Source organism: Somniosus microcephalus, chromosome 6 (genome assembly GCF_052327205.1).
Source record: "Somniosus microcephalus isolate GS21.2 chromosome 6, FLI_Smic_1.0, whole genome shotgun sequence".
Classification (NCBI taxonomy): Eukaryota; Metazoa; Chordata; class Chondrichthyes; order Squaliformes; family Somniosidae; genus Somniosus; species Somniosus microcephalus.
In genome coordinates, this window is record NC_140992.1 from 241,911,077 (window position 1) to 241,933,402 (window position 22,326).

A 22,326-nucleotide genomic window follows, 5' to 3' on the forward strand; every position below is an offset into this window, starting at 1 on the left:
AGGATCTGACGAAAAGCTGCTCAGGGTGCCAAAAAGTGCAAAATGCACCTCCGATTGCACCGCTGCATCCATGGGAATGGCCTTCAACCCCATGGCAATGTGTACATATTGACTTTGCTGGTCCATTCATGGACTCCATGTTTTTAATTGCGGTGGACGCACATTCTAAATGGCCAGAAGTGATTAAGATGACTACCACTACCTCGGAAAAGACGATCGCGGTGCTAAGAACGATATTTGCAAGAAATGAATTGCCAGAACAAATATGTTCAGACAACGGACCGCAGTTCGTGTCAGAAGAATTCCAGAAATTCATGAAGAAGAATGGGGTGAAACATTATACCTCTGCCCCATATCATCCGGCTACAAACGGGTTGGCCGAGAGATTTGTACAAACGTTCAAAAAAGCAATAAAGGCCATGAGCGAAGATCAGATTCCACTACAACACAAGGTGGACAAATTCCTACTGGCATATCGAAACGCCACTCATGCAGTGACAAACCAAAGTCCTGCCATGATGTTCTATAACAGGAGGTTGCGGTCCAGGTTGGACTTGTTAAAACCAAATGTGCGGAGGGAAGTTGAAAACAAACAGTTCCAGCATATAAATAACAAGACCACTCGGAGTTTCGAAATAGGACAACCAGTGTTAGCCCGGGACTATAAAAAGGAGAAATGGCAATCTGGAACAATTCGGGCCAGACAAGGACCCCTGATGTACACAGTAGATATTGGTGAAAATGTAATACGGCGTCATGCTGACCAACTGGTAGAATCGAGAACAAGGGTCGAACCCAGGGTTACGGCAGAGACAACCGTGGAAGAAGTTAGTGAACCTGAAGCATCTACCTTAGAAGTGAATGTACCTGATGATGATGTCCAATCCATAAGAGACCAACTAGAGGAGTCAACCCAGCAACGAGAATCAGAGACCCCTGAAAGGCGTTATCCAACTCGAATCAGGAGGCCTCCTCAGAGACTGAATCTTTGAACTGTTTTGCATGAAGTTGTATATATATATGTTATTATGTTATGTTAAATGGGGATATAACTGTTAAGCTAAAAAGGGAGGATTGTGGTGTATGTAACCTGTTCCACCTTAAGAGAACTACCTTAAGAGATGTACTACTTTCTCTTGGCTGCTGTATACTGTAATACCGGTGGTGACCACACCGGTATATAAGTGTTGTGTAGGGATTTGCTGGGCAGTTCAGCCCTGACCTCCGAATAGTAAAGACCTGTTAAAAGTTATTCTTGTGGTCTGTGTCCAGTGATTTATAATAAGCATAACTGGGACACACAGACTTAACACCGCCCACCCACGTTGGTGCTGCTCCTCCTCCTCCTGTTTCCTCCTCTTCCTGGAGGTGAACCTGCAATCCCTGGTGGCAATAGCTGGGCCCTCAGAATGGCCAGGTTGTGCAGCATGCAGCACACAACAATGAAAAGGGAGACTCGATCAGGGTAGTACTACAGGGCTCCAAAGAGCAGTCAAGGCAGCGGAGCCGTTGCTTTAGCATGCCGATAGTCTGTTCGATCAGGTTCCTGGTGGCGCTATGACTGTCATTGTATGCGCACTGAGCAGGAGTGTTGGGGTTGTGGAGGGATGTCATCAGCCAGGTGCAGAGTGGATAACCCTCATCTCCGAGCAGCCAGCCGTGAGCTTCATGTGGTGGGTGGAACAATGCTAGGACACCAGTCTGCCGCAGGATGAATGCATCGTGGCTGCTGCCAGGATAGCGGGCATTGACGGCAAGGATGCGCTGTCTGTGGTCGCACACCAACTGCACGTTCAGAGAGTGGTCGCCTTTGCGGTTGCGGAAAACCTCTGCATTGTGATGAGGTGCCCGCAATGCCATGTGGGTGCAGTCAATGGCGCCCTGAACCATGGGGAAGCCCGTTATCCTTGCAAAGCCACATGAGCGTTCATGCGGTTTGTCTCTGGTCATGGGGAATGAGGTGTACTCCCTTCTCCTTCTGTACAGAGCATCTGTCATCTCCCGGATGCAGCAATGGACGGCGAACTGTGAAATGTTCGCAAAATCCCCTGTTGAAGCTTGGAAGGAGCCGCTGGCGTAGAAATTGAGAGCGACTGTGACCTTCACTGCCACCTACAGAGACATCCTGGTCCTGAGCTGAGGCTGGAGCTCTGGCTGCAGGAGGTGGCAGAGCTCTGTGACCACCTCCTTGCTGAAGTGGAGTCTTCTAAAACACTGCTCCTCTGAGAGATGAATGTAGGAGAACTACCCCCGGAATACCTTGGGAGAGTAAGGTCTCCTGTTGAGAGCCCTGTTGGCCCTCCTCCCTCTGGCCACATTTTCCAATCTTTCGCTCTGCCTCCGACGGTGAAGCTGGAGGGCGGGGTCCCATGCCAGTACAGTCCCCATTAGGTGTTGGAAATGTTGCAGTATCAAATGTAAGACAAATGAACCTGATAAATTTTTGTCAGGAGCAAAACTCCTTCAAGTAGGAAAAACTCAAATGGGTCAAAACACCTGTCTGCTTCTGTCAAAGTGACCAGGCAGCATTGTTTGCCGACAAAAAAACCAGGAAGCACATGCCTTTAAATATCGCTCCTCCAGCTGCCAGCCGACTGCAAACCGCCTCCTCTACTGGTCGTTCCCAACGGCAGGCACTAAGGCAGGGGGCGAAAATGAATTTCCGGTCTGGGGCGCTACCGGAGCGATGCGCGGTTGGATGACGTCACGATCTCCGGGCGCAGGAGATCGTGGCAGTAGTGGTGAATTTTGCCAGCGGCGCTAACATCGCCGCGCCCGGGCGGTAAGTCGTTTGCGCCCCCCGGAGGTGCTAACCAACCGAATTTCTCCCCCTATAAATATCAAATACAAATCAAAATAACATCAACTAATCAGCTTTGTGCATTCCCTTAGCGTCTGTCTTTTGTGTTGCTTTTCCGACTGCAGCATTGCTGGTGGAAGGCTGCTGACTTTCAGTGGGGGAGACTGCAGATGGCCTTGAAGGATGACCTCGAGCAGCTCTGGGCCTGGAAGCCCCAACTACACACTGCACCACGTCGGCATGGGCGGCAGCAGTCTGGGCTGGCCAGATGACAGGCAGCAGCAAGGGCACTGGCAGAGTGGCAGTGGTGGGAGTAAGAATGTTGTCATCCTGAGCGAGGGCAGCAGGTCCTTGCTCCACGAAGCCACTGCCACTCCCCCCGGGGCAGCACCTCGGTATTCCTAGTCATCTGTTGGAGGACAGATTGCTGGACTGCGGGGTGACCCTGCAAGCCCTTTTCCAGACTCATAAACCCAGCCACAAGGACAGCAGTCTGAGCTACTACTGCAGCACGGAGACGTTGGGTTGCTTCTGCCTGTGCTGCCATGGAAGCTGCGACATTGCCCATCACACGCAGCATCATGGCTGGGTCCACAGGGTCTCTCCTGGAGTTACCCATCATTTCCATTCTGGAAATCATGGGCTCCAAGCTCTGCGCAAAGCCCGGTGCAATGTTGGTGCCGGACTCCTCCATGCTCCTTGACACTGGCAAGAAGCTGTTTGGCAGGCTTGCCATTGCACCAGGCATTTATGTGTCCCTGCCCATCACCCTTCTTCTGAAGGTCGCCCCATTGAGGTCATCATCCGAGTTTTGTGCCGCACAACTCGTGCGCGAACTTGCCCTCCTGGGAGCTAGCACCCGAGCTACTGTTTCCTCCTGGCCTGGCTATAGCCCACTCATGCTCAGTGACTCATTACATGCAGATCCCGCCTCTATACTACCCTCTAAAGTACTCGCAGTGCCATTTTCTGAGCTGGTGTCTGCGAGTGTCAGATGCAGTGACGGTGTGTCGTCGTCTCCTCTATCAGTGTCCTCCTCCATTGGTTCGGGGACTGGCCAGCCAGATTGGAGTTCTTGGGTATCTGAAAGGAGAAAGACACAAGGGTCATGTTGTGGTGAGGGAGGGGTGGGGGCAAGCAAGTTATTCATGTATAAACCATCAGCTGCTTGTAAGTGAGAAGAGATTGTGGGATGAGGGGTAAGTGGGATGTGGGAAGGAGGATTAGGTATGGTCATACCATCATCAGCAATGCTTTCCACTTCCCTGCTCGCCACGGACTCTGTGACTGCCCCTTTAATTATGTCCAGAACTGCTTCCTCCAGCTCCATGAGGTTCTAAAGTCTGGCTTGCCCTCCACCCATCTGCTGGTGCTCCCGGCGATTGTGTGCCACCTTTGACTGCAAGAGAAAAGGAAGTGTGTCAGTGAGTGTGGTGCAATGTGATTGGGTGATGTGCCTGCCATGGTTGAATAGCTGGCAGTGTGTGCAAGTGTGAGATGTGGGTGTGAGTCTTGCAGCAGTGGTAAGTGTGTGAGGGTGCAGTGAAGCTATGATTGTGAGTTATGAATGGTGATTGCTAAAGATTGTTGGTAGGTGAGTGATGGGACATGTGGTGCAGTGAGCAGTGTGTGAGGCTTGTGGTGCAGTTGGTGGGGTATGGCATTTGATGATGCATTCACTGACCTTGACCACTCGTGTGAGGTCATTAAACTTTTTGCGGCACTGGATCCAGGTCCTGGGGACAACACTCGTCGCAGTGTCGGCTTGAGCAACCTCCTCCCACAGCCTTCTGGTGTTCAACCTTAAAGGCCTCCTGCGGGTAGAGGACCTCACGCCATCTTTGTACCCCCAGGACCAGGGCCTCCAGTGCCGCATCGGAAAATCTTCTAGCCCTTTCCCTTGGCTGTTGGGCCATGGCTATGTTCAGACTGACAATGAGGTTCTTCTGCAACAAAGCACCTCCCCTTTAAGGAGTGCAGAGAGCCTAGGCCAAACTTTATTGGCCAATAGACCTCACTTGATATTGGCCCCCCTGTTGAGAGCCAAGCCAATCAGCAGCATGTTTAGCGCGGAGATCAGTGCTACAATCATTATAATGAGCAAGTAGCACGAACTCTGTGTGCTGCCTGCACCACTTTGAACAGGCGCGGGCAGATAGCGCTGCGTGATATCCGCGCCTTATCCAATTTCTAAGCCTCGGATGCTCCCACCACTGTGGCAGACTGACAAATCATGGCTTTGCACTGACTGCACAGGTGTAGTTGCTTATGGTCACATTCCACAGTGTAAACAGGCCAATTCAGCAACAACAGAAGCTTTTCTACAGCTAAGTAATACCCTTGGTCTTGAATAAAAATATTGGCCTAGAAATTGCGGTCGGAAGCGTACCTCCGGAGTACGCCTCCGACCTGCAAAACAATTATGAAATTGCCTGCTGGCCCCCAGGCTGCGAAAAGTTGCAATCTCAGGCCTCAATGGAGGACAGCGTAATGGCCCACACATCCCAGGGCGCAGGCGGTGCGGAAGCGTATCTGGGATCACATGGGCCCAGATCTCCAATGACAAAGGAGAATTCCATTTCAATCATTTACGAAAGGAATCACAATGATATGCAATGGAATCCCCAAATCTATAATTATACAATTTACAGAAATGGAATTTTATTCATAAGTACCTTCATTACACCAAATGCAATAAAAATTTAATTGTTCGATCATTTTAAACATTAAAACTGTAATCCGGGCCAATATTTGAATAAACTCATTTAATACAGTGTATGTGCATAATTTAGGATATAAAAATGTTTAATTTAAGCCTTAGACATCCCTTTACGCTGATGCAACCTGGCCCTGTGCCTGCTTGCATCAACCGTAAGACTTGCGTGGACAATTGTTGTCCAGTCGCTGGGCAGATAGCCCAATTCTGCGCCAGTGATTGCTTTTTCGGGACCCCTGCAGAGGGCCTGTCAATGCGTATGTTGACAGGCCACAAGGGTACGGTAGCATAGTGGTTATGTCACTGGACTAGTAATCCAGAGGCCTGGACTAATGATCCATTAGATGTGAGTTCACATCCTACTATGGCAGCTGGGGAATTTAAATTCACTTAATAAATAAATCTGGAATAAAAAGCTAGTATCAGTAATGGTGACCATGTAACTACTGGATTGCTGCAAAAACCACCTGGTTCACTAATGTCCTTTAGGGAAGGAAATCTGCCGTTCTTACCTGGTCTGGCCTATATATGTACTCCAGGCCCACAGCAATGTGGTTGACTCTTAAAATGGCCTAGCAAGGCACTCAGTTAAGGGCAATTAGGGATGGGCAATAAATGATGGCCTTGCCAGCAACGCCCATATCCCGTGAATGAATTTTTTTTTTAAGTTCCGGATTTCGTGCATGGAACTTCCATCAAAGGGAATATGACGACGTACCACAGACACTGCAATTTCAGGGTCTTTGTCTGTTTAGATAAAACTAGGATCAACATCAGGCTCTGATTCAATGGCTGCTCTCTTATGTTTCTACGTGTTCAGAGTTATTTTGATTTTGCAATATTTTTGTAACTTTTTTTCTTCAACAAAAAAAAATTAAAATGCAAATGTTTCACCTTTTTGTAACTAGGAACTCTTGGCTTGGAAACCAGAAATTGCTGACAACATAACACTTCTAAATGAATAATTAGTGCCAAAGAAAAACCTTTGGCAAACCCACAATAGATGCCCACTTTCTACAATATAAAAGGTAATCAATCATCCATCTTCAAGAGCGGAGAAATATCATCACTGGGAAGTAGTCTTAAAAAGCATAATAACTATTGACTTACCGTAAAGTGAATCTGGCATCCGCCCATTATGTAATCTAAAAAGGAATATATCCTGTGCAACTTCAAGACACAAAAATGCATAGTTAGTTCGGGAGAGCTGAAGTCAGTCATTTCAATACATATTCTACATGACTGATAATTGTCATTTACACATTAGACCACATCTTGCGGATTTCAATGATGTTACTTGCTCACATCACTGAAGAGTGTGAGGAAGCTGTATTCCTTGATGGAAATGAGCGACAATTTCCTTAAAAGCTTATTTTTCAGTATGAATATAAAAGGTTTGGATCCAGCACCAGTCCACAGGGAGGCCTGTGTGGAGGCCTTACCTCATTATAACTCAGTTTGAATCACAGTTATAACCTCCAGACTTGTTTGAATCCAGGTTTGTCCAGCCAAAAGGTGTGATTATAGCAGAGGTCGTCTGCTTTTAAGTGGGCGTGTGCACTTGTAATTAACTTTTCTTTTACACTGGCTCCTACTGATTTTCTCGTGACTGTGGAGCCCGAGTAAAGTACAGGAAACTCTTTTTTATCCGGCACTGATGGGACCGGCGTGGTGCCGGTTGATCAAAAAGTCCGGATTACAGAGAGGTATACTTACTAAGGTACGAGAACCCCATACACGGCCACAGATCCATGCGTCCCTGTTGCATGGCAAAAGGTGCAGGAACCCTGGTTACACGGCCACAGGTCCAGGAACCCCAGTTACACGGCCACTAATATAAAGTAAAACTTACCTGAACCTACTCCTGAATTTTGCCGGTTAAGAGAGATTTCTGGTTATTTAGGTGCTGGTAAAAAGAGAGTTTCCTGTAAAATAAATTAACTCGGAAGATCACATTTCGTAGAAGCTCATCCTTGCTGCCTGTTGAAATGACATCTAACTCTCTGCATAATTTTAAAAGCTGTTCGTAAAAAATACAGCACACTGATGGCGAAAATCACAGACGGTTGAATAATTGTGTTTCATAGTCTTTTCTCAGTCTTTCACTCTTTAATTCAGTGTTTTATTCTTAATTAAGCAGTATTTGAAGGCACATTGGAAATGTCACACGCGATGCAAATTAGGCAGTCTGATTTTCGAGTTTTACTTTTTTTCTGAATTCAGATCAGAAAGTGGAGTGAAATCAGCTGCAAACAAATCCATGCTTTTTCACTTGAAAACTAAAACAGAATATTCATGATCGGGAAAACTTTGGGTTTAATTGGGAAAACAATTTCGGAAGGAACAAACAAAAATATGTCAAGTAAATAATAAGCCCCGAATAGCCACAGAGCCATTTCTACCAGGTGTTGTGCCTTGCAGGCCACACATGTCGGATATGAGCAAGAAAGACTTTGAATTTATATCATGCCTTTCACCTACTCAGGATGTCCAAAAGCACTGCACAGCCAATGAATCACCTTTGAATAGTAGTCACTGTTGTTTTGTAGGAAAAAGTCAATTTCTAGATTGCTGCTAACATAAATCAAGGTTACTCCAAGTTTATACCATTCCTGTGTACCTTACCTTACAATCTTTCAGTATGACAGTTCCAGAGTTCTTATAATGTCTCTTTTTTGCTTTATATTTTGGATTAACACAGTCCCAATAGACCTGATAAAGAGAGAGAGAAAACCCCAGCCAGATTACTAAATCATAATATAAGCCAATCTAACACTCATACACATCCTCTGTAATTCTAAGTAAATGCATTTTGAATTGTTGTATGATGCATCTTTGAGTTTAGAAATGTATGCTGACAAAATGGTTGCCATGCACACAAAAACAGGCAGTGTTACTTGAAGTGGGAAGAAAACTAATTTAAATATTCACTGTGCATGCCATCAAGTCGAACAAAGCAACCAACAGTGGGGAATACCATTAACAGTTTAGATCATAACATGGAGCAACTGATGTGTCAGTTGATCGCTGCGAGAACAGATGAGCAGTAATTAGATGCTGAATTCCAACTCCATCCCTCAGAAATTCAGCACTTTATCTGTTATTCACATTACCCACACCAGCCTGGGAGACAGCCAATTCGGATCTCTCAAATAATGGGCCAGATTTTCCTGTCAAAATAACGGTGAGGGTAATGGCCCTCACCGTTATTTATGAGAAAATGGTACAGCAACTTCAGGTGAGTGGCAGACATGTGCTTAAACTCAAAAATCCAAAAGGTGCTGTCCGAGTTGCGCCACGCCGCCATTAGCTTTGTGAAAACAGCATTGTGCTGTCTGCCTCACCATTGAAATGAGTTGAATGGCATGACATTGCTGTATTTGCGCCGTAGATGCGACCTAAACTTGCCACAGAAAGTTAAGTCTTGTCCATTCCAGTCTAAGTAAGAATGACGTGATAAGTGTTAATAAGTTTTTTTTTAACTTTTCCTTTTCATTCTCTCAATCCAATCGTTCTTTCCCACTCTTTTATTTTTCTTTCTGTACCTGATTTGACATTGAATTCACCCACTCTAATTTACAATTCCTTCTCAGTCCTTGCACTGTTGATTTCACAATCCTTCAATCGGATTGGTTAAGGAGGTAGCCTGTTGGTTGCTGTGTTCACTCAGGTCCCAGACACCTGGTTTCTCTCGCTGGGACGTGATCAGCTCACAAGTTTAGCAACTTGCAACGCCAAATATTTAAAAACCCAAGCGTGCAAGGGCAAGTCTGACTAACGGTAGATGCCAATCGATGCCCTGCTACAGCAAAATCGGGGCCATGAAATGCTCCTGCATGGCAATGAAGTCAATCCACAGCACAATACTGGTGACATAAAAAAGACACAAGCTTAGGACTTAGAAAAAAAATATTGGTGGTTGGCACTTTTATACCAGGAACATTGCATGGCCATGAACTCAAGACATTGAAAAATTCCTTTATTTAGAAGAAAACACTTTAATTAATTAAGAAAAATACCAGCAAAGTGTTCAATCCCAGAATCACAAGAACTGCCATTGCATTGTTCCAGCTAAATATCAAATGGGAGCCTCATGACCTTGTATAAACAAAGCTGGGGCTCAGCTCCACTACACCATTTCACCAGTGGAGCTTGGCTTATCGCACAAACTGACAAAGGAAACTGAATACCTTCAAATGTTATTGCTTGGCACAAATCCGTCACTTAATCTCACTCACATCACCTCTAGCTCATCAGGAAAAGGGCAAAACAGCAACAACAACTACTTGCATTTATATAGCACTTTTAAAGTAGTAAAATGTCCCAAGGTGTTTCACAGCAGCATCAGCAAACAAAATTTGTCACCAAGCCACATAAGGAGATATTAGGACAGGTGAGAGGTAGGTTTTAAGGAACATTGAAAAGGAGGAGAGAGAGGCAGAGAGGTTTAGACAGAGAATTCTAGCGATTAGGTCCTCGGCAGCTGAAGGCACGGCCACAAATGGTGGAGCGATTAAAATCGAGGATGCGCAAGAGGTCAGAATTGGAGGAACGCAGAGATCTCGGAGAGTTGTAGGGCTGGAGGAGGTTACAGAGGTGGAGTCATGGTGGATCCTTGAACAGAAGCAGGTTATGTGGATTGGTGATATTTAATAAGTGAATAATGAAAACTACTTAGAACACTAAAAGACACGGTAAAAGCTGACAACTCACTTACATCCATTGTTTCCAGGCTGGATTTCCCTGGTCCGCCATTAACCCTGCCTAGTTTCTTGGGTTGGGTGGTCATTACATATTCCTGGTGGGCTCCCGGCAGGATGCCCGCCAGCAAGATACAGGCGTTGCTGCAGCGAAACCACCACTGCAGAGGGGCCAAGCCGACAGGGCCCGAAGACTAGGCCAAGTCGTGCAATGAAGGCCTCGTCTGAGGCTTCGGTGTTTGGCAGGTGAGCTATTGCGGCGAGTTGGAGGGGAAGTTGCTATATGGCCCTTTCTCTCCATCTGAAGCCAATTTTAATATCAGATTTTAAAGGACACAAAATCATGGGAAGCACCAATATCTGTTTCCAGTGGACAAGGTTCCCCGCTGGAATGTGCAATCATAAAAGTGAGCCTTAAATATTTGTATGCTAATATTCGCACAACAGAATTACAAGGCCCAGTTTTACAAGCTGCATATATATCATACAGGCACACAAAATTAGGTTCATTCGTTTTGAGCACAGAGCAGCACTAAAACCATATGTATCGATCTTGCATTCTGCACTGTGTCTGAAGATATTGATCTTCGTTTTCAAATGCATCTATTTTGTGGCAGAGCACATTTAAATACAATTACATTGCAACGCAGTAATGTAATCCGGCCCTTTGTCTTACTATCCATCAATCATAGTGCAGTATCTTCTCAGAGCTTCATAATTTGGAAGCAGCATGCTATAGACAGGGCTAAGCGATCCCACAATCATCAGATCAGATCAAAGCTCTGCAGTCCTGCCACATCCAGTCGTGAATGGTGGTGGACCATTACACAACTAACGGGAGGAGGAGGCTCTATGAATATCCCCATCCTCAATGATGGTGGAGCCCATCACGTGAGTGCAAAAGACAAGGCTGAAGCATTTGCAACCATCTTCAGCCAGAAGTGCCAAGTGGATGATCCATATCGGCCTACTCCCGAGGTCCCCACCATCACAGAAGCCAGTCTTCAGCCAATTCAGTTCACTCCATATGATATCAAGAAACGGCTGAGCGCACTGGATACAGCAAAGGCTATGGGCCCCGACAACATCCCAGCTATCGTGCTGAAGACTTGCGCTCCAGAACTAGCCGCGCCTCTAGCCAAGCAGTTCCAGTACAGTGACAACACTGACATCTATTCAACAATGTGGAAAACTGCCCAGGTATGTCCTGTCCACAAAAGGCAGGACAAATCCAACCCGGCAAATTACCGTTCCATCAGTCTACTCTCAATCATCAGCAAAGTGATGGAAGGTGTCATCGAAAGTGCTATCAAGCAGCACTTACTCACCAATAACCTGCTCACGGATGCCCAGTTTGGGTTCCGCCAAGACCACTCGGCTCCCGACCTCATTACAGCCTTGGTCCAAACATGGACAAAGGAGCTGAATTCCAGAGGTGAGGCGAGAGTGACTGCTCTTGACATCAAGGCAGCATTTGACTGAGTGTGGCATCAAGGAGCCCTAGTAAAACTGAAGTCAATGGGAATCAGGGGGGAAACGCTCCACTGGCTGGAGTCATACCTAGCACAAAGGAAGATGGTTGTGGTGGTTGAAGGTCAATCATCACAGCCCCAAGACATCGCTGCAGGAGCTCCTCAGGGCAGTGTCCTAGGCCCAACCATCTTCAACTGCTTCATCAATGGCCTTCCCTCCAACATAAGATCAGAAATGGTGATGTTCGCTGATGACTGCACAGTGTTCAGCGCCATTCACAACTCCTGAGATAACAAAGCAGTCCATGCCCGCATGCAACAAGACCTGGACGACGTTCAGGCTTGAGATGATAAATGGCAGGTAACATTCGCACCACAGAAATGCCAGACAATGACTATCTCCAACAAGCAAGAGTCTAACTACCGCCCCTTGACATTCAACGGCATTACCATCGCCGAATCCCCCACCATCAACATCCTGGGGGTCACCATTGACCAGAAACTTAACTGGACCAGCCACATAAATACTGTAGCAACAAGAGCAGGTCAGAGGCTGGGTATTCTGCATCGCGTGTCTCACCTCCTAACTCCCCAAAGCCTTTCCACAAGTAAGTAGTGTGATGGAATACTCTCCACTTGCCTGGATGAGTGCAGCTCCAATAACACTCAAGTAGCTCAGCACCATCCAGGACAAAGCAGCCCTCTTGATTGGCACCCCATCCACCACCTTAAACATTCACTCACTCCCTCCACCACCGGCGTACCGTGGCTGCAGTGTGTACCATCTACAAGATGCACTGCAGCAACTCGCCAAGGCTTCTTCGGCAGCATCTCCCAAACCCGTGACCTCTTCCACCTAGAAGGACAAGGGCAGCAGGCGCATGGGAACACCACCACCTCCAAGTTCCCCTCCAAGTCACACACCATACTGACTTAGAAATATATCGCCGATCCTTCATTGTCGCTGGGTCAAAATCCTAGAACTCGCTACCTAACAGCACTGTGGGAGTACCTTCACCACACGGACTGCAGTGCTTCAAGAAGGTGGCTCACCACCACCTTCTCAAGGGCAATTAGGGATGGGCAATAAATGCTGGCCTTGCCAGTGACGCCCAGATCCCATAAACGAATAAAAAAAAATTCTGTATCATTTACCTTGTTTTCTCCCATTGCCTTCCGCATTTGCTCAAATGTTGTGTAAAACTCTCCAATAAAGTCATGTTTTCCACGGGTATCATAATCCCAGACTAAGCACTGGAAAAACAGAACATATATTGAATACAGGGTGCTGTTTTGCTCATTTATCTCTGCATCTTAAAAGTGGACAGTGAAATTAAAGAGAGGCGCCTGTAGCTGGGGGCCAGTGAGGAGTAAAATTCAGGGTACCCATTGTTCATACTATTCATGGACAAGGCTACACTGAATACTATAAAACGTGTAGGCAATACTCAACTATGTGACCCAGTGGTCAAGCTGAAGGGGATTGATAGCATCCAAAATGATCTGGACAAATTATTAGATGGGCTAAGGAATAGCTGATGTATTTTAATGCAGATAAAAGGAAATTAAGGTACATGGGTACATGAAATGTGAAACAGCAGACTTGGGATCTAGAATGGATTGCTCGTTAACTTGTGTGTCAATTCACTACTATTAATAGTACTAAATTTGGTATACCCAAAGATTACACCATGACATACTAAGAAGGCATAGAAAGAAACATGTGCCACAAAACTGGAGTTTCCACTGATCTTCCGTCGAAAGTTACAGCAGCTGATCGCAAGAATCCCTGAGGAAATTCACGATGATAAACTTCAAGAAAATCACTTTCTAGAACACTCTCTGAATTACGGTGTTGTACCAACAAATAAATTGCTCAAAATGAAAATTAGTTTTATAAAAGAGCAACGCTGGTCGATGTATTCCTGTTGATCAAATCTTTTTTCTTGTCGTTCCATATATTTTATGTCTGATTTTACACACAAATGCAAAAATACCAAGACAAACCTAGAGACACTACAAAAGTGTTTCCATTCCTTTCTCGTGTTTCACTTGTGATATATGTATTATATAAATAAAAAAGTTTTATTATATTTGTAATGCACTGTTTTCAAACTCCATTTTTCCTTCTAGTTGTTTTTCTAATTTTAGTTTTTCTGTGCTTTTCTCCTGCTTTTTTTCCCTCTGTTCTTTTATTTCTCTTTTGATCTGCTGAATTCAATAGAGTCCTTTGGAGAAATAACGGAATGTATTGATAAAGAAAATGCCACGGATGTTGTGTATATGAATTTTCAAATTTTCGAAATGTGTTTGATAAAGTGCTGCATAGGAAGTTAATTGGTAAATTTAAGACATGTATTATCAAAGAAGGTGATAGCATGGATAGGAAGTTGTTTAAAGCAGGGGTTCTCAACCGGGGGTCCGCGAGAAGGTTTCAAGGGGACCGGACTTCGTACTGCCACTACACTCAGCATGGCCTCGGTCAATAGTTTTGCTGCCTTAGAGAGCGCAGGAAACAAAGGCCCTGAAATTGCAGTCAGACACCTCTGACCGGCGAAACAATTATGGAAGTACCACCAAGTTGCGGTCTCAGACCTCGAGGCGGAGGGCAGCGTAATGGCCCACAGATCCCAGGGACACAGGCAGTGCGGATGCGTACCTGTCCGCCAATCAATAAGCAGAATTCCATTTCAATTGTTTACGAAGGGAATCCCCAATGATATGCAATGGAATACCTAAATACCTAAATCTAATAATTATACAATGTACAGAATTGGAATTCATAATTACCATCATTGCACCAACCTAAATAAAAATAATTTTGATAATTTTATACATCAAAACTAATCTGGGCCAATATTTGCATAAACTCATTTAATACAATGCATGTGCATAATTTAGGATATGAAAACAGAATGGGCAGGGCCACTGGGGAAAATTTCCACAGAACCTTCATCAAAATCCTCTTGCTCCATTCACAATTCTCCATTCATAGGATCACTGAATGGTTACAGCACAGAAGGAGGCCATTCGGCCAGTCAAGCCCATGCCGGTTCTCTGCAAGAGCACTTCAGCTAGTTCCACTCCCCCGCCCTTTCCCTACAGCCCTGCAAAAAAATTTCTTTCAGGTACTTATCCAATTCCCTTTTGAAAGCCACGATTGAATCTGCCTCCACCATACTTTCAGGCAGTTTTTCCTCATGTCGCCTTTGGTTCTTCAGGCAATCACCTTAAATCTGTGTCCTCCGGTTCTTGACCCTTCCACCAATGGGAAGTTATTCTCTATCTACTCTGTCTAGACCCCTCATGATTTTGAACAACTATCAAATCACCTCTCAACCTTCGCTGCTTTAAAGGAGAACAAACCCAACTTCTCCAGTCTCTCCACATAACTGAAGTCCCTCATCCCTGGTACCTTTCTCATAAGTCTTTTCTGCACCCTCTCTAAGGCCTTCACATCCTTCCTAAAAGGTGCGGTGTCCAGAATTGGACACAATACTCCAGTTGAGGCCGAACCAGTATTTTATAAAGGTTCATCATAACTTCCTTGCTTTTGCACTCTATGCCTCTATTTATGAAGCCCAGGATCCTGTATGCTTTTTTAATCGCTGTCTCAACCTGCCCTGCCACCTTCAATGATTTGTGCACATATACCCCCAGATCTCTATGTTCCTGCACACCTTTTAGGATTGTACCCTTTAGTTTATATTGCCTCTCCTCGTTCTTCCCACCAAAATGTACCACTTCACACTTTGCTGCGTTAAATTTCATCTGCCACATGTCCGCCCATTCCAGCAGCCTGTCTATGTATTGGTGCTCCTAACTCCTATCTGATGCAGCTGCTGCTGAGCTCTGCGATCAGACCCTTCTGCACATAGGAATTCTTAATCTCATGAAATGCCAGATCAGAAATTCCAACGTGCAAAGTTCAGGAATTCATTCCCATCCTCAAGGCTTCGCAAAGTCCAATCCTGGAGCAAAGCAGCAGTATCAGGTAGGAGCATTAATGAACTGGGGCAAGGAGTGCCTCCATGAACTCGGGAGGGAGGGAGGGAACAATCATGCCTCAGTGAACTGGGAGAAGGGAAAAGATTGGCAACACCTTCTCTGCAGTGATTGAAAGAAAATACACAAAATTGGTGATGGAGTTCTAAACTCCCTCAAGAATGTGCTCTCATTATTATATATAAAACTAGCTAAATTGGAACAAGTTGGGCACGCCTCCTCCAGCATATCTAATCTGCTTCCTGTAACATTTGTCTCTTGTTAGTAGGAGCATTATCACATCCATTTTACAGAGGTCATTCTAATAAACCCTGAAAATGCAATATATTCAACATGCTCCTAACCTATAAACAATTTAAAGAGTGGGAGGACAATTTTGAATGGCATTCAAGTATGTCGGCACAGCTGAAACTCTGTTAGCCTGGTCAAGTGGTCATTCTTCTTGGATCGTCGGTGAAGCTAAATATTAATTTTTATACAGAAAAATATTTGTTGTGTTGCAGGGGTTCCATGGAATTTTTTTAAACACGGGAGGGAGACTCAATCAAAAAGCTTAAGAAGCTCTGGTTTAAAGGACAGAACACAGACAGTAGTGATTAATGGAGATTTTCAGACTGGAGGGATGTTAATGGGTCTTCCCCAGGAGTTAGGGTTGGGATCATTGCTTCTTTCAATTTTAATAAATGGGTATATGGGGCAAAATATCAAAATTTGCAAATGATCCAAAAATAGGGAACATTGTTAATTGTGAAGAGGACAGTAGGGGGGGGGGGGTTGCGGGGGGAGAGAAATTGGGTATCGCCCTGTCTGGGGCGCTAAATTTTGAAAGCTGGAAAAATTAGCACCAGGCACTAATAATTCGCAGCTTTCTCTAAATTGGGTGTTAGCGCTCCAGGAAAGAAGTGGAGCGCTAAATCAAGCGCTACTACTTCCCTTGTGGAGCGCTAAACCACGCAGGAGGGGCGGTAGGGGTGCGGCGCTGCACAATGTCCCATGCAGCGCTGCCGGGATCAGAGGTTCCTTCCCTCCCTTAAAGGGAAGGGCCATTGCTGCAGGCTCTGGATTTCAACAACGTCCCTCGTCACCAACGGCAGCCGGGATCCATGATGATCAGCTCCACGCACTCGAACAGAGCACAGGGCTGATCACTCACGCCATTTACACATTTTTAAATGGCAACCTAAGGGATGGAAACAAACTTTTTCTGCAGACCAGTGGCCTAACCTTTAATTAGCGCTCCCAAAGCGCCCGGCCTCCCGCCCAACGCCTCCTGCAGCTGTCGGTGTTGTTGCCCGCCAATGCTGCAGGTGGCGGAACTGAATTTCAGGTCTAGGTTGCTACTGGGGCACTGCGCAGCCAGATGACATCACAATCTCTGGGCGCAGGAGATCGTGGCCCTAGGGGTTACCACCACCGCAAACCTCCAGGTGAATTTCGCGGGCAGCAGTACTATCGCCGCGCCCGGGCGGTAAGTCGTTAGCGCCTCTGGGGGACGATAGCGGGGGCGCAAAGGTACCGAACTTCTCCCTCTAGGTGTCTTCAGAAGGGCAGACCAATGTCAGGTGAAATTTCATGGAGAAATGTGAAGTGATATATTTTGGGAGGACGAGAAAGGATATGGCCGAAGAAATTCAACTTACGCCGAAAGTGGGCAGAGTGACCAATCTGTGCACCCATGATGTCGGCAAGAGACCAAAACAGTCGAGAAGTTGGCAGAAGTGGCTGCCTGACTGTTAAAATCAGCCAGCAGGAGACTGCCAGTGGGGAACCAGGGATACCATCCCCGACACAATGAGAGTGGATTGATGGGGCTCAGCAGGGGGATCGCGGTGCGGGGGAAAGCCTAGTGTCAGGAAGGCCCAAGGGCGCAGGCCTGCTCCTCCTGGCCCACAAGGAACCAAATAACATTTTTGAATAATCTTGTTGGACCTCTTGTGGCTGCTGTTTCTATTAGGTTTGGTCTGGCAGGAAAGCCAGTATTGCTCCCCTGCTCAACCTTCAGGTTAAAATAGCAGATCAGGCCCTAAATGATATCATCAGAGCACAAGCTACATATTTAAAGTGGACCCCGTTGGCTTCAGGTAGGTGGCCTTGCCACAGTTCAGGCTGGAAAAGTGCTCTGAATGCTCTGTGCATTGTTAAACAAAGGAGGAAATTTAGCTAGCTGGTAATTGTCTGGCTGGGTGATAAGTCAGTGCGAGTCCGTGGCACCTGTTCAGTTTAATGAATACAGAACAAAGGAAATTTGGGAACCTGCACAGACGAACATCACTCAGAAACTCAGTTATTTGAATGATCAAGTACAATCACAACGAGGAAAGATTGATGATCAAAGCAAACTCTTTGGATTCAGAGCTATGGATAATCCAGTCACTGATTGAACAAGTCTGACTATATTCCGCATTCTCATTTTACCAAATATTTTTCTTCCAAAATGCCAGGGAAATTTTGAAAAGAGCTAAACGAATAATATTAATCACTGTTTTAATATACTACTTTATTATTAATATGGTTTACCTAATATAAACGAGCCATTAAAAACCTTAAGCAGATAAATCCCTGTTTCTGATAAAAACAAACACTAAATGTGCTTGTGTAATGTTCCTCTAACTGGCGTTTTAGTAGACAATTGGATTAATGCCTGCATCCAAATTAGTAAACAACAAAATATCACAAATGTAGGAAGTGTTTGCCCATTGATAGCACCAACTGTAATTTCTAGACTGATGTCTACGACTGTTTCATTAAGTCCTAAAGCAGGAGGTATAGGGAGAGCCAGAGCCAGAGCCAACACCCTGTGAAAGTTGTACAAATTATGTATGTTCTACAGAAATTAATTTCTTGTCAACATTGGACATGTCATGTGAGGGATGGTGGGCTTAAAAAATACATATAAAGTATAATTTTGCTCCAAACTACAGCATCTTGCTCACCAAAATTAGCTGTGCCCACTGCTGATAGCGGACACTCGCGCTTCTAGTTTATTCACCTTGATACAATTAGGTAGATTTTTAACTTGCCATTGATTTCAATGGGCAATAAAAATAGTGGGCATTTTTTATAATGGGCAATATATAATCCGCAATGTTTCCTTTACGCCCGGGAAACAAGTCGAAAATCTACTTCAATATGTTGCGAACTACTGGTGATCCGGATTCAATATTGCAGGATGTCAGCGAGAGAAAGAAGTTCCAAGGAAATAATTAGGATCAGTTTAACTTTTGTCCAGGTATTGGTAACATGGTGATTTTACAATAACAAACAATAAAAATACATTCTGTTCTGAACACGGTCTTCAGTTGTAACGTGCATCATGTTATGTGCTAATTTGGCTGATCATGTCGAAGTCAGTATTCTACACCAATCTGTACCTTTAGCTGTCTCTTTTCCTCACAACTACAAAGTGAGCTCAGGGAAACTTTAAAGGACTCCCACACAGGATTCAAGTTGTTCTTGATAACCTGCAGAAGCAAAAAAAACTCAATATCTCACTGAGTACTAGCCAAACTTGCCATACAAACCAAAAGCAAGGTGCACATACTGTGTGTGGTTCTGATAGCTTCATTGTAACACTGCAGATCTAGACGTAGCAATTAGTCTGAGCAATATTTTACATGAGCGTGTGAACCAGCTGGTTAAACACAATACCGAGAGTTACTTCTACCCTTGCTCTAGAAAACTAGTCAATTCCTGCTCAATGAATAATCTGTTGGCCACAGAATTAAATTCACTTGTCATTACTATTCATGCTCCACAACCTCAAACTGAATTATTGGTAGAGTTTTGTTTTGTCCAAATTCTTTCATATTTAAACTGTAACAGGTGATTTTCCAATTTGTAAATGATCAAACTAATTGCTATAGCTTTTAATGAGTTGGTTAACACGCTCATATAAAATTCCTACATATCCTATTACCCAGTTTATTTTAATTAAGTTATTAACATTTAAATAACATGCAACATTTTACACGCACACAAGTTGTTAAAAATCTGCAGATTTAAAAGGGAAATACAGAAAGACGGGTTATAGAATGATATGAGTAGGAGGCCATTCGGCCAATCATGCTTGTGCCGGCTCTTTTGAAAGAGCTATTCAATTAGTTTCATTCCCCTGCCCTTTCCCCATAGCCTTGCACATTTTTCCCTTCAAGTATTTATCCAATTCTATTTTGAATGATACTATTGAATCTGCTTCCACCACCCTTTCAGGCAGTGCATTCCAGATCGCAACAAGTCGCTGCGTTAATAAAAGTCTCCTCATCTCAACACTTTGCCTCCCCTTGCCATGTTGAGCTGGCATAAACTCCATGAACCCGCCTTTCTGTATTTCCCTTTAAAATCTGAAGACAGCACTGCACATTTTAACTAGGTTTGAAAAAATATTCCAACATTTATGTAAATACATGTCCTAAGCAGACACAAATTGCAAACTGAATTATTCTTCTTCATGCCAAAAAATAATCAGTTTGGAAAATTATTTAGTTCTGTTATTGACAGTTTTAATGAGGACTGTCATACATAATCATCTAAAATGGAGTCTTTTTAGACTAGTAATAGAATTTGTTCATTACTCTTTGCAGCTCCCCTACTTCATAAGTGGGGAATTAAAGGGATTTAATTATTATTCTGGTTACAAAAGTGATGCATATTACACCAGACTGCTAGGTTTGAGTGACAAGCACACTAAAAATTCTTTGTTAGTGTCATTATTTTGCAGCCTTGTTAACATCAAAGTAGTCTAGACCATGGACTACAGAGCATTTATATCACTATAGAATTTTTCTTCTTGGAATTAATATGTGAAATGTAATGCCTGTTTTGTTAAGTGTTCTGTCCAACACCATTTAATTGTACAAAGTTTGTTTGTTCCAGTCAAGCGAGAGATTTTGAAAAGTGAAGGTACTTGGACTGGAATTTGTAATAAGTGATGAAAGTGCCCCAGACCTCAATGAAATATGTAAGATCACTAATAATGAGACTCCTTTGAAGGAGACAAAAATCATTCTGCTTCCTATAGATCGTTACAGCGTGCGCCAGGATAGTACCAACGAAACCACTCATCAAACTGTTGATGCTTAATTTTTGTATAGACCACAATGTTTAATTTATATGATTTAAATAATTAAAAACCTTTAAAAAAGTGTTTTTTTTTTCTCGGTTTTGAATGAGTCCCCCATGCTGTTTTCCTTGTTCAGATGTTCTGGTCGATGAGTCCAAGCTGCTCATTGACGGAGCAACCTAGGAGCACAGCTCAGGGTTCACTTTTCAGGCAACTTCCCCTCCCTCATCCAGTCAACCCCAGTACGAATGGCAGCCTTGCTCGCTTGGCAAGATTCAAGCAAAATGGTCAGTCAAGACTAGAAGTTGAATTTGAGATTAGGAACCAAGAACTCAACAGTCCAATAATATTTTATTTAAAGAGCAATTAAATATTGCAGTTATATAAAATCACTACCTTTAAATTAATACTTTCTATTTTATTATTTTCTTATCTGAATGGATTATATGGCTTTGGTACTATCACTTTAAATATATTCATTAGCTTGAAATTTCATATTAATTTCAACTTCAAATCATATTTAAGAGAATTTTTTTATTCTTGCCCCCTATGGATTGTGCTCGGCACAGTAACCCTGGCTATTCCTCTTGAGCCTTTTACACACCTCTGTCCTGTAGACGAGTTGCTCAGACTCATCATCATTAATCTTGTACATCTCCAGAAAAGGGTCAGATTTGCTGAAAAGATCCTGTAACGGTATGAATGAAAAGTCCAGTGTTACGGAGTTGTGTTGACCAGATCATTAGTTTCAAGGCTTTTTTGAAATGGCAGATGGGACAGGTGAGCCAACCTAATTTTACATAGAAGGCAAAATTAATAAGAGCAATCGAGACAGCAAAAATGTCAGTTATGCAAATGGACAGATATATGGCAAATTAAATTTCACATCAATAAAGGTAATATAGTCTCATTATTTCATGCTGCAGAATATTGCAATCCTGCTTACAATACTACAGTATTCATGATTCCCGAGTTCAATTGGAAATACTACAGGTGAATTTCCATGGCGGAAGTTGCAATGCTGTGAAGCCAATGAGAAAAGACAGGCGCCCATCGGTGGCTGGCGTGGTATTTACACAAGGGCTCCTGGGTCAGCTGATTTGCAAACTTCTGGCTCAAAAACTCATTACTTCTGCCTGTCGCAGCCGATCCTCGCATCAGCTGCACCTTTCGACATCTATAAGAGGATGAATTTCTTTGGGACTCCTCCCACTCCCGCCAACAAAACTTTGGCAGACATTTGGTGGAAACCCTGTTTACACGTGTAAATAGGATTACCGCCGAAATGTGTGCTGAAGTTATGGCGGTATTAGGGAGAAGCCCCAATGAAATTCACCCCCTCAGTTACCCTGGAGTGCTTTGAGAGTGTATGAGCAGGAAACAGGAATTAATTATCATATTTAAATTATCTGCTCTTTGGGCAGATCATGGAAAGGGCCAAAAAATGCAAGGGAATTCAGAAGAATCCATTTTTGGGGTGGAAAACTGATATACATGGCATCCACCCTATTTTCCTGCCACAAAATGTTAGTAGTCCTTAATGTGCATTAAAATTACACTGAAAACAGCGTGGA

General features: G+C 44.1%; 1 protein-coding gene across 1 annotated transcript in view; it reads right to left on the reverse strand.

Moving 5' to 3' along the window:
- Positions 1-22,326, reverse strand: part of cpne7 (copine VII) — a 202,783-nt gene that overhangs the window by 57,802 nt on the left and 122,655 nt on the right. The window contains exons 6-10 of the mRNA XM_085991647.1: positions 21,357-21,440; positions 19,065-19,154; positions 12,844-12,942; positions 8,142-8,228; positions 6,627-6,686 (exon numbers count right to left, since the gene is read on the reverse strand). Coding sequence (XP_085847773.1) covers positions 6,627-6,686; positions 8,142-8,228; positions 12,844-12,942; positions 19,065-19,154; positions 21,357-21,440 — 420 coding nt within the window. The remainder of the gene's footprint in view (positions 1-6,626; positions 6,687-8,141; positions 8,229-12,843; positions 12,943-19,064; positions 19,155-21,356; positions 21,441-22,326) is intronic.